Source organism: Microtus oregoni, unplaced genomic scaffold (genome assembly GCF_018167655.1).
Source record: "Microtus oregoni isolate MIOR12 unplaced genomic scaffold, Mior012 001685F_ref0000059, whole genome shotgun sequence".
Classification (NCBI taxonomy): Eukaryota; Metazoa; Chordata; class Mammalia; order Rodentia; family Cricetidae; genus Microtus; species Microtus oregoni.
Window position 1 is genome coordinate 682 of NW_024545193.1, and position 12,660 is coordinate 13,341.

At 41.0% G+C, this 12,660-nt stretch overlaps 1 protein-coding gene and 1 pseudogene across 1 annotated transcript; one reads left to right on the top strand and one right to left on the bottom strand.

Annotated features, from left to right (window-relative positions):
• Positions 1-437: 437 nt before the first annotated feature.
• Positions 438-1,086, bottom strand: LOC121445845 (annotated as a pseudogene).
• A 1,387-nt stretch (positions 1,087-2,473) lies between these two features.
• LOC121445844 (dynein intermediate chain 4, axonemal-like) lies at positions 2,474-11,803 on the top strand. The gene is made up of 4 exons (XM_041647993.1): positions 2,474-2,568; positions 3,039-3,265; positions 5,745-5,901; positions 10,563-11,803. Exons 2-4 carry the CDS (start codon positions 3,114-3,116, stop codon positions 10,611-10,613), a joined length of 360 nt encoding a protein of 119 aa, XP_041503927.1. The 5' UTR covers positions 2,474-2,568; positions 3,039-3,113; the 3' UTR covers positions 10,614-11,803.
• The last annotated feature ends 857 nt before the right edge of the window (positions 11,804-12,660 follow it).

Here is a 12,660-nt window from a genome sequence, read left to right on the forward strand (position 1 = left end):
CTTAGAAGCATTCAGAATGTCAACAAAACAGCTGCAATTTTTTTTGCAATTACAGAGTGGTATTCAGTTAACAGAACAATAATTATCTTCGTATAAACTGCATCAGAGACAACTGAAGATGAAAAAAAAAAACTACCGTCCCCATATATAACTAATTTGTGCTGTGCACCAACAAGAACCTGCTTTAAATTTCCATGCCAATTTACAACCCCCAGACTGTACCAGGCAAGGTTAGTGGCTATTGAAAATACCACTAGGACAGGGCTATCTAAAGACACATTCAGTAGTGTGTTAACTATACAGAAAAAGACACTGTACAGTTTAAAAAAAAACCTTACACAGCCTTACATTTTAATTTTTTTCTTTAAAAGGAGTGAGTTGTGTACAGGGGAGTTAATTGCTTTATAGACAAGAAAAAAAACTGCGTTAGAACCAACTTATTCATCATCATCATCTTCTTCCTCATCTTCGTCTTTCTCTTCTTCCTCCTCCTCTTCATCCTCTTCGTCTTCCTCATCATCTTCCTCTTCCTTCTTTTTCTTGCTCTTTTCCGCCTTGACCACTCCCCTTTTCACTGCATAGGGTCTTCCTTTAGCTCTGTAAGCAGCAATATCCTTTTCGTACTTCTCCTTCAGCTTGGCAGCCTTCTTTTCATAGGGCTGCTTGTCATCTGCAGCAGTGTTGTTCCACATCGCTCCCAGTTTCTTTGCAACATCCCCATGGATAGCCAGGGTGTTCTCCTTTGATTTTGGGGCGATACTCAGAACAGAACAAGAAGAAGGCCGAAGGAGGCCTCTTGGGTACATTGGAATCCTTGAACTTCTTTTTGGTCTCCCCTTTGGGGGGGATGTAGGTTTTCATTTCTCTTTCATAACGAGCCTTGTCAGCCTTGGCCAAGTCTTCAAATTCCCCCTTTTCTTTAGCAGGCATGGTCTTCCACCTTTCTGAGCACTTCTTGGAGAACTCTGAGAAGTTGACAGAAGCATCCGGGTGCTTCTTCTTGTGTTCCTCCCAACAGGTTTGCACAAAGAATGCATACGAGGACATTTTGCCTCTCGGCTTCTTAGGATCTCCTTTGCCCATGTTTAGTTGATTTTCTTCCGCGAGGCACAGAGTCGCCCAGTGCCCGTCCGGCTCTCGCTTGCCCCGGCGCTGTCTCAATGTACTGCAATGGCTTTGTTGTCTCCGTTTTCAAATCTGCTTTTACTAATTAGCATCTTCTGATTCTTTTTATTTTTCTCATGGTTGTGATGAAAATACCTGAAAAAAGGCAACTCAAAGAATGAAGGGATCCAGTCCATCACGGTGGGGAAGTCAGAGCAATGGGACATCCAGAAACAGAGAGGGCATGAAAGCTAGTTAACATCCCCGTAACATCCTCGTTTTCCTTTATTCCGGGACCTCAGCCCATGGGATGCTGCTCATAGTTTTTGTTGGGGCTCCTTCCTAAGTTAATGTAATTTAGACCACTCTTCAAAGACACTTTAAAAGATAACTTGGATGGTTTATTATTTAATTTTTCTCATCACCATGACCCAATGCCTCACATAAACACCGTAAGTGCAGACAGACGATTCTGCTCATGGTTTCATGGTAGGAAAGACATGACGTCATCCAGACTAGTCGAAGTTCCTGTCATGGCGGAGGGGCATGCAACAGCTTGTTTACATCTCAGTGGATCATGAAAACAGAGCTCTTTGGCCTGACATGGGTGTGTGATTACACCTCAGAGCCCAACTCCCCATGACTTACTCCTTCAGCAAGTCTCACCATCATAAAGCTTCCACAAATACCCAAACCAGCCAGGGAACCAAATGTTCTGCTCTATGAACCTTTGGAGGGAATTTCATATTCATAACAGCTGCTTATAGTAGTCATGTTGTTCCACAGTTACCTATTTTAGGCCCTGAGAAACACCAACATGTTTTCCCTGGCCTTTACAGTTTCTTTTGGGAAGTGTGATGTTATTATGATCTGTTGTCATTTACATGTGTTTAGAATTTTTCTTTTGCAGTTTTGAAATGTCCTGTGAAAAGATTGCTTATTGGTCATGTCTATTTAGGGTTTTAAATACCTCTTGTAGTTGGATGCCCACTTGCCATCTTGAAAAACTTACCGTCTTTGAAGAAATGTTTTTTTTTTTTTAAGCATTTGGTGTTTTTGGTTTGTTCATACAAACCCTTTATGCCTTCTAGAGCCTATTGCATATGGTCCAAATATCTCGTATATGGCTTTTCTTTTCACCTTATAGTGACTATTTTGCGAAACATGTAAGTTCTCTCACCGTATAAGCTAACATATTTGTACTTTTACAAAATCCCCCTACTTTGAGGTGGTCATTGTGAAACCATAAAAGAAGGACAAAAATTTTATATCTGAGATAGTATTTTCTTTTGGTTATTGAGTGGGTTTACTACATGTTAAACTGGCAGATCTTGTATTTAATGTCTGACATGCCTTGTGTTGTAGGACACAAATATATATCTGGCTGGCACAGAAGAAGGCCTTATTCACAAGTGTTCCTGTTCATACAATGAGCAATACCTAGAGACATATAGTGGACACAAGGTCAGCTTAATTCTTGTAGATTTGGAAACTGTATCTGCTGGTATTTCTGAAAGGCACATATGATGTGTTTAATAGATGCAATAAGTTTACAACTGTGGGTTAGTTGCCCCTTGACTAAGTGCATGGGCTGATCCCAAAAAAACATTGTTTCTCGCTCATATTGATTCTCTGTTTCTTTATGATCATACATCCAAACTTGTTTGTTTTTCATTACGTTATCTGATGTCCTTTCAGAAGGCTGTAATACCTGTTAATAGTTACTCTCCATTTTCCCAAGTGTGTTTTTATATTGAATAATTAAAGGAAGATCAAATTCATAGCTTTGCTTTCAGCTAAAGCAGTTCCTATGTAGTGCTCAGGGGTGTTTGTAGCTTCCAGAAATCTTAATTAACTTCTAACTTATTGGCCAAATTTAAAAATATAAGATTTAAATATTCTTTTTCCTATGCATGACATTTTTGCATTCCCAGGGTCCAGTGTATAAAGTCACGTGGAACCCATTCTGTCCTGACGTCTTCTTGAGCTGCTCTGCAGACTGGGGTGTCATGATCTGGCGTCAGGAGACTCTCAAGCCGTATTTGAGTTTTTACCCAACTACTTACGTTGTTTATGATGTCGCCTGGTCTCCAAAATCCGCTTATATTTTTGCTGCTGCAAATGAGAGCAGAGTAGAAATTTGGGACCTTCAAATCAGCACGTGCGTATTGAATGCTATGCTTTGAGTGATGTCTCCAGCAACACAAGCAGTTCAAATCAAAAGATCTCTCCTGTAGCTTTGTCACCAGGTAGAGCATGCTGTGGCTCAAGCAGTGCCAGTCACAACTCGGCTGTGATATTATAGAATGATTTCCTCTTGAATAAATAACATACATAATAGAGTGGCTATTTGAATGTTCCATCCCTTGATTTTCATTTTCCTGGTAAAAGTATAGTTTCCAGGGCAATGCTTCTCTGGAAACAGAAGAATGCAGCTGCTTTTCCTTTTTGAAGGATACAGGTCGGATGTTTTCATGACCAAGACTAAGAACCATGCCTATTGAAGGTAGCCTTACGCTTCAGCAGTTCATGTAGAACCAAATATTCTTCCGCAAGAGGTAATTATGGTGGCCTGTGGCAGGGCCGTGCCTGCTGCACACTAAGGCATTTCACAGGCAGGGCTGTACTGCACTTCATAGTCTTTTCTCAGTTTGATGAAGCATACCTATAATGTGGAAGGGAGTTTTGTTTAAATTCTAGTTGTAATGTTAGTCACAACTGAGAGCTGAGACACACACACACACACACACACACACACACACACAGAGTCAGAGAGAAAGAGAGAGAGACATAGAGATAGACAGACAGACACAGAGACAGAGAAAACAAAAACTTTGAGTGATGGCAGATGAGTAAAATCACTGTATATGGTCCATAGTATAAGTCTACACACAAATAACTAGCACAAAAACTCGTTTATCTCTTCACATTTAAGTTAGGTGTAGTGATGTTTTGTTTGTAATCTAACAAGTAAAGCTTGCCTGAAAATGAAAGTGCAGAGCTAAGCTACTAGTTAACCATCGAGGCCAGGCAGTAGTGGCACACACTTTCAATCCCAGCACTCAGAAGACAGAGGCAGATGGAGCTCTGGGAGTTCAGGGTCACCCTGGGATGCACGAAATTGATCCAGTCTAAGAGAAACAGAGCCAGGCAGTGGTGGCTCACACCTTTAATCCCAATCCTCGGGAGTCCTATTCCCAGCACTAGGGGGGATGGCGTCAGGAAGGAATATGACTGAGCGGAGAGAAGAATATACGGTGGGAGGAGACAGGAGCTCAGTCGTTTCCTAGAGACAGGATTGCCCCTTTCAGTCTGAGCATTGGTAGAATAAAAAACTCCCTAGTGGCTGGCTACTCTGCTTCTCCAGTCTTCAGCATTAACCTCCATATCTGATTCTGGGTTTTTATTTCTTTTTTTTTCTTTTTTTTTTTTATTGAGAAAAGAAAAAAAACCAAATTTCCTCCTCCTCCCAGCCTCCCATTTCCCTCCCCCTCCTCCCACCCTTCTCCCCCTCCTCCCACCCTTCTCCCCCTCCCCCCACTCCTCTCCCCCTCCCTCTCCAGCCCAAAGAGCAGTCAGATTTCCCTGCCCTGTGGTAAGTCCTAGGTCCTCCCCCCTCCGTCCATTTCTAGGAAGGTGAACATCCAAACTGGCTAGGCTCCCACAAAGCCAGCACATTACGTAGGTTCAAAACCCCGTGCCATTGTCCTTGGGTTCTCATCAGCCCTCATTGTTCGCCATGCTCAGAGAGTCCAGTTTTATCCCATGCTTTTTCAGTCACAGTTCAACTGGCCTTGGTGAGCTCCCAATAGATCAGCTCCACTGTCTCAGTGGGTGGGTGCTCCCCTTGTGGTCCCGACTTCTTTGCTCATGTTCTCCCTCCTTCTGCTCCTCATCGGGACCTTGGGAGCTCAGTCCAGTGCTCCATTGTGGGTCTCTGTCTCTGTCTCCATCCATCACCAGATGAAGGTTCTATGATGATATGCAAGATATTCGTCAGTATTGCTATAGGATAGGGTCATTTCAGGTTCCCCATCCTCAGCTGCCCAAGGAACTAACTGGGGACCTCGGCTTGGGCATCTGGGAGCCACTCTAGGTTCAAGTCTCTTGCCAACCCTAAGGTGGCTCCCTTAACTAAGAACCATGCTTCCATGCTCCCCCATCCAACCTTCCTTCATCCCAATCCTCCCCCTTCCCCAAGCTCCCCCCATTCTCCCCCTCTCCCCCCTCTCTCCCCATCTCCCCTTACCCCCATCCCACCCCACCCCCAAGATCTCAATTTTCTCCCCGGCAATTTTGTCTACTTCCCATAGCCAAGAGGACAACTATATGCTTTTCCTTTGGTTCACCTTCTTACTTAGCTTCTTTGGTATCACCAATTGTAGATGGGTTTTTATTTCTTAAGATCAATTAAAATTTGTGCTACAGGTATGAATTAAATTTTCCTGGTTGTAACTTGCTTGTTTAAAGAATGAAGTTTTTGATTAGGAGCAAATGTTATTCAAAATTTGGGAACACTTTAGGAGATTTTTGGTTTGTTACATCATATTTTTTAAAAATCAAACTTCCCTCAGTTTGTATCTTTTAAAAGAACATTTTCATGTGACACATAAATTTTCAGATAAACTATTTCATTACAGTTTGGATCCTCTGATTGTGAATGTTGCTAACCCTGGAATCAAGTTCACAACCGTTCTCTTTGCCAAGCAGACAGATTGCCTTCTCGTGGGAGACAGTGATGGGCAGGTTGCAGTCTATGAACTGAGAAATATGCCTACTGCTTTGGACAATGGCCGGGTAAGACTTGGATGCAAAATTTTTAGGTCCTTTTGTGACTCTGTTGTGTTGTAACTTTGTAGCATGGCATGGATGTACATTTAGTGACACATAGGAGGTGTGTGGGGTAATGAGGGGGTCCCAAGTGTCTCTGCTTTTACTGTACATGGTATCCAAGCTTGTCCTCAGTCAGTCTCAGTTCCTTAGTTATAGACAATAAATAGTGAGGATATGATGGCCCCACAGATGACCTTAAACACCATCGGGAGGAGCTTGATGTCATGCCTACTGTGCAACCAGGGCTTGGACAGTAGGTGAGGCTGAAATAAATGTCTTCAGAGATTGTCTACTGTTCTGGAAGTGAGAATTGGTTTCCGGTGCTTCACCCTATGCGGCTATTCAAATGTGAGCATTATGTTGCCGAATTTTGACAGAAAAGCTCAGTATCCTCAATGCACATTATTTTTATGATAGATTTTCAGTTTTTCTTTGTTTTGGTTATTTCAAATAATAATCTGGTAAATATCCTAATATGAGAATGTCAAAAGGTTTAGTACTATTTCTGTGAGCATAACCTACCTACCCCTCCTTCATAGTTTTGGAAAGCAGTTATAGCCCCAGTAATAAAATGAAGTAATTCTTATCAAGGTATTATATCAAGTGACATCAAAATTTTTCTCTATTAGTTTCAACCAAGAGTATGTCAAAGGTTTGGAGAGCTCTTGGTTTCATTTATAGGAAAGATATGTACCAGGTTTCTTCCTTCCTTCCTCCCTCTTTCCCTCCCTCACTCCCTCTCTCTCTCTCTCTTTCTTTCTTTTTTTTTTAAGATGAGAGAGCTCAACCCAATCACAGCATGCTGGGAGTTTATTTAGTTTTCACATTCAATACAAATTTGCATTTACAAATTTTATCCAAATGTTTTTTTTTTCCCCAGCAAGAAGGGGGTTTTAGTCTGGATTTTATAGCAAAGTTTTGGGAGAACCACATGAATTCATAAAGCCATTTTTCCCCTGGAGATTTTAATGTGAAGCCCTTATGGCACAGATACTGAAATCACTTCACGAAAGTAGTTTACATGTGTAAAGTCCTTCTAAAAGCCACCAAGAATGACAACAGAAAATAGAGAGAGGCAGAAGGAGACTCTTTCTTTAAGTCAAATTCCTTTTGTTCCTAATTCAATTTGTTGGGACTGAGGGTGTAGCTGAATAGTAGTTTATGTTTAGCCCATATGAATTCCTGTCTTCCATTTCCAGTACTAGAAGGGAAAAAATAGATCTGGATCCAAAAGCCACTATCAAAACTAATAGAGCTGGTGTTAATATTAGTCAACAGGATGATAGGATTTTTTTCAAAATAAAACGCTTAAACATTACATAAATCAGCTTTCTGTTTTATTGTTTTTATTGAATTATATATTTTTCTCCCTTCCTTTCCCTTTCTCCCTCCTCCCCTTCTGTCCTCTCCCATGGTCCCACGCTCCCAATTTACTCAGGAGATCTTGTCTTTTTCTACTTCCCATGTAGATTAGATCCATGTATGTCTCTCTTAGGGTCCCCTGGGTTGTCTAGGTTCTCTGGGACTATGAATTATAGGCTGGTTTTCTTTGTTTTATGTCTAAGAGGCACTTATGAGTGAGTACATATGGTATTTGTCTTTCTGGGTTTGGGTTGCCTTACTCAGTATGTTTTCTAGATCCACCCATTTACCTGCAAATTTCAAGATGTCACTATTTTTCCCCCACTGTATAGTACTCCATTTTGTAAATGGTGTGCCAGATGTCTAAGGCTGCTCCTGGGAAGTGACTCATAAGGATAGGAAGGCATACAAAAAGAACTTCAGAGCTGCCAAAGCGCTCAGTAAATCAAAGTGTTTGCTGTGCAAGCCTGGTGACCTGAATTCAATTCCTTTAATCCATGTAAAGATGGAAGGGGCATGGTAGGGATGATACTGACTCCACAAAGTTGTCCTCTCACTTCCACACAGTCAGCATGACATTGCACCTACACACTCATTTACTTTTTCTTTTGTAGGAACATTCTGGTGTGGGAGGTCCTTGTGTCTATGTGTTGCTTTTATTGGTTAATGAATAAAGAACTGTTTTGAGCCTATGGCAGGGAAGAACAGAACTAGGCAGGGAAATCTAGGCAGTATTCTTGGAGAAAGAAGGGCAGAGTCAGAGAGAAGCCATGGAAACACCAGAGACAACAGATGTTTGGAACTTTGCTGGTAAACCACAGCTGTGTGGTGATACACAGATTACTAGAAATGGGTTATTAATATGTAAGAGTTAACCAATAAGAAGCTAGAGCTAATGGACCAAACAGTGATTTAATTAATACAGTTTCTGTGTGATTATTTGGGGTCTAAGCTATCCAGGTGGCCGGGAACCAACAAGCGGCCTTCCTGTTACAACATTGTTTCTTTTATTAAAAAAAAAAAAACAAGACAAAGAGGCCTTTGTTGAATGTGTGTGTGTGTGTTACATGTATGTGTCATCATGCATACTTCTATGTTTGTGCAGACACTAGGGGAGGACATTAGCTGCAATATCACCTGAGAGACTCACTCTCACTAAAGCTGGATCTAGATTGGCAATAAGCAGCTCCCACAGATCCTCCTGTCTCCACCCACCCACAGTGCTGGGGTTGCAGGCACTCAGACAGAGGGCAATGCCCAGCCTCTTATGAGGTTCTGGGGATTTGAACTCAGGTCCCCATGCTTGCACAGCAAATGCTCTTCCCCTCTGAGCCATCTCTCCAGTCTGTATTTGTTGATTTGGGTGGATATGTATTTTGTAAACAAAGAAAGCTACCATGCAGCCCTTGTGTGTAGAGTGCTAGAGCAGAGTTCAATGAATTGGTACAGGTTTTTGGACCACATGTTCTTTCTCTCGTTGCCAGTTACTGTTTGTGACTTTCCAGTAGAAGGATTTTGATTTGGGGGTTCTGAGAGTTTTAAATGGAATGATTTCTTACATTTTGGTGTTTACTGGAGGAGTCTAGGGGCAATAGTCATCAGATAATACATGACAAATGGTTGGCTCCAGCCCTGGCCCAGCAAAGGGACTCTGGTTAGGGTAATTTAAACAAATGCCATGACTCACATCTTGAGAACTAAAAAACTAAAGTAAGTATAGTCAGGATGTTAAGAGAATAGAGAAATATTTATTAGCCACAGCTGGCAAGGGAAACACAGGAATTATTGCCAAAGCAATGCTTGTCTTGCTTAATGACTAACAGAAGTATTAGGTTCCTGTGTGACATGAGCGTGGGACCTGGTCCAGGTTTGCAATCATAACTCTGTAGTATAGCTAACTATAGACAGGATGTTCCATCCCTTATCTGTCATGATCGTGGAAGCACCAACACTTCTCTTGCTGTGATAAAGGTCAACCACTAGGCATTTAAGTTTTGCTTTAAAGAGTTATGGTTTAGAATTCAGTGGAAGTCAGTGCAGTGGGCCTTGTAGGAAGAAATCTCTTCCATGACTAGACTGTAGAGATTACCCTTGAATACTTCATTGGCCACTATGGCTTGGTATACAGATATTTGCCATATTTTTCTCTTTTTGGGATATATATATAGTCTTTAAAAGGTGGGATGTTTAAAATGGAGCTTAAAAATATGATATGTAATATTATAGAGTACTGTTGAAAGATACTGAAGGCACTCTTGGATTGATAAGATACCTACTGAGTGCACCAAATGACAGGGCCTGTCTTAGGCACCAAGGATCATCACAGAGCAAGCTGCAGGACTGATCGCTTTCATTAACCCAAGTGAGAGACAGAAGCAGGAAGGACAGCTTTGGAAAGCACATTAAGGTTAGAAATGGCCAGGCTTTATTTTGTTGCATTACATGCTGTAAGAAATGGCCAGGTGTTACATTGTTACATTGGAGGCTGTAAGAAATGGCCAGGTGTTACACTGTTACATTGGAGGCTGTAAGAAATGGCCAGGTGTTACATTGTTACATTGGAGGCTGTAAGAAATGGCCAGGTGTTATGTTGTTGCATTGGACTTGGGTGCTGTAGGCTGAGGAAGCACTAAAGGCAGTGGGTGCGGTGCAGGACAGAGGACTGGAACTGACTTCTGAGATACAGGGGCTCCTTGGTCTTTAGCGTTTAGATGCGGTTGGCATTCCCATCTCCCATAATCTTCAGATGCCGATTTTCTCAGGCTCCCTTTTCCCTTGTGGTAGGGGGAACTTGGTCTTCTTTGGTCTTCTTGTCTTTCACTCTAAATTCTTATGTTCTTCTCATCTTTGGTTTTTATCCTCTTGTCTGTAGTCATCTTGTGATTTTTGGTACAAACCTACATGAAAATCAAGAAGCCTGTCTCTAAGACAACTATTGCCAGGTCAGGAAAGAACTGGGAATGCAGGGGAGCAAGCTCAGGCTTAGGCACGGAGGCGCTAACGCTGCCCTTCCATCAAATCCTTGTAAAATTGTTTGTCCAACTTCATTAAAAGAGCCTTTACTGGCAAAGCAGGTATATACCAGGAAGCAAGTGTCATTATTTAAACCTTCCCCTGTTTGTTCCTCTTTTCCAGTCTCAATGGATGCCCATTAAATGTGTATATATCTAACTTTCAAATTTCAAATGGCATTTTAAAGGCAGATTTACTGTTCAGATTGAATTTTATTGTATTGTAATTATGGGTTTTTCTTTTCTTTTCAGGGAGATGTAATAAACGTTCTGCTTGGGTCCAAGACAAACCAATCAGTATAATCTATCATTTGGATTCTGTTGCATTTTATTCTTGTTTTAGGAAAAGGGAATAACATTATATACCATAAGATTTTTAGTTTTAAAAGAGCAATATGGGGTCTATACCTTCCATTTAAATTAAATTAGCTTCTATTTCAGAAATGTGATTAGTTTATAATATAAAATAAGCTTAAGGTTTTTGTTGGGATTTTTTTTAATTTTCTAAAGATATTTCTGCTACACTTCTTGGTCATATTTGAAGTATCTATTAGCAAATACATATGCCTGTAAAATGTCTAAATAGCTTAAAAAGTGATTTTTTAAAAAAAACTTAGCTATTTTTAGAATTACTTAATCTTCAGTCATTAGAAGGTAAAATTCCAGCAACTATCAAACCTGCTTCCCAAGCTCTGCTTTTATGATTTACAGCCGCACGGCCACTTCTATGAGCACGGTGAGTTCTCACACCTGACTTGGAACATCGTTGCTGTCCTCCTAAATCCGAGCCCTGAAACTAGAGAGCTTTGTCAGACCACTTGACAAGCTAGGGGATGGAGCAGCAAATATCAGCATCCCATTGTCCAGCTAGCCAGCATCCTACTCTCTCGTCAGAGGGCAGCGCTCATCTGAAATATGTCTTTACCTTCCTCTGAAAGTCCTGAATCATCTGCCATGAAGTTTCAGCCCAGACTTGCGTTGTCTCTGCAAGAAAACAGACGGTCTCTGACCTATACATTGTGTCAGGAGTTGTCTAAAGAGGTCTAGGGAGAGATTGGGTAGAAAGGGTAGAGAACCCTCCACACCCATCCACTGACACACACTGCACAGACTGCCAAGAGGTGGTCCATGTAGGTCCTTAACAAGTAAGTATTCAGGGCATGGCAGCCTGCTCAGTAAAGTGTTGTGAGTGGAGAAAGGAGATGAGGTTTGTGAAGCTCACAGAGGCTCTGGAGGTCGTGAATGTCTATGCTGGCGATAAGAGTCCATAACAGTGAGAAGATAAGTTCTGACGACAAGCAACCATCGCCTCGCCATTTCCAGAGTTTGGCAACCATGCATTAAACAAAAGCAAGGAAGTTTTTAGGTGGTTCTTGAGTTTAGGTCAGGTCATAAAAATTAGATGGTTTTCTGCTGGTCTAAGTCATTGTGGCTGTCTTTCTGGAAGATTAAACTGTGTTACTTTGAGTAAGAAAAAAAATAAAAACTTGATTTAATTGAAAAAATGTATTCCTTTTTATTGTAATGGTTTTTAAAAAATTATATTTTTTCTCTTGTTTAATAAAACCTGGCTGAAAAATAAAGATGTCATTTTGGACATTGGAGAACTGACGTAAGGAACTGGACCTCCTCTGCTTCACTCTCTCCCCTCTATCACGTGGGCGGAAATGATGCTCTTACATCTGTAGATTAGGGGTGACTTTTGACTTTCCTTTGTGTTAGGCAAAATGTAGATAAAGAGAATCAGGTTAATTTAAGTTAAAAGAGCTAAGCTAAAGTCAACCATTCAAAACTAATAATTCTCCATGTCAGGACTGGGGCTGGTTGGTGACCCAAAAGTAAAAGCCTGCTACAAAATATAGAAAATAACATTATATTTCTTAGATAACTAAGTTTCTTCTTAAAAAATTTTGCATTTGTTTTTGTTTTGTGATGTGCAGTGGGTAGGGTACTTTATGTGAAGGCAAGAGGACAGCTTACCCAAGTTAGTTCTTTCCTTTCATGGGTAGATAACTGTATTTCTAAACTGGGATTCATGCCTGGTATGGTAAAAGTTGGCAAGATCAGTTGCTTAGTGCCTCCTTCCCTGCTAGACCGTGAGCTTCTTGAAGAGAAGGACTGTGTGCTGGGCTCACCACACTACCCCTTCTGTTGGGAATGTGAGAAATACCTTTTGAATATAAGGATGAAGAAATATAACTTCCTTCTTGCAGATCCTTATCACAATATGGTTCAAAAGCTTGAATTTCCTCAGAACCCTAAGAAAATACTTTAGGATCAGAGTTGATAAAACATTTGAACTGTATAATTTATAGAGAACACAGAGTCAATTTGGAATGTTCATGAACAT

What these genes read in the sequence shown, in the direction of transcription:
- LOC121445844 (XM_041647993.1), top strand. Translation starts at nt 3,114, where the DNA reads ATGATCTGGCGTCAGGAGACTCTCAAGCCGTATTTGAGTTTTTACCCA. An exon ending in TGGGACCTTCAAATCAGCAC is followed by an intron (nt 3,266 to 5,744) that starts GTGCGTATTGAA and finishes ATTTCATTACAG; the next exon opens with TTTGGATCCTCTGATTGTGA. An exon ending in CTGCTTTGGACAATGGCCGG is followed by an intron (nt 5,902 to 10,562) that starts GTAAGACTTGGA and finishes TTTTCTTTTCAG; the next exon opens with GGAGATGTAATAAACGTTCT.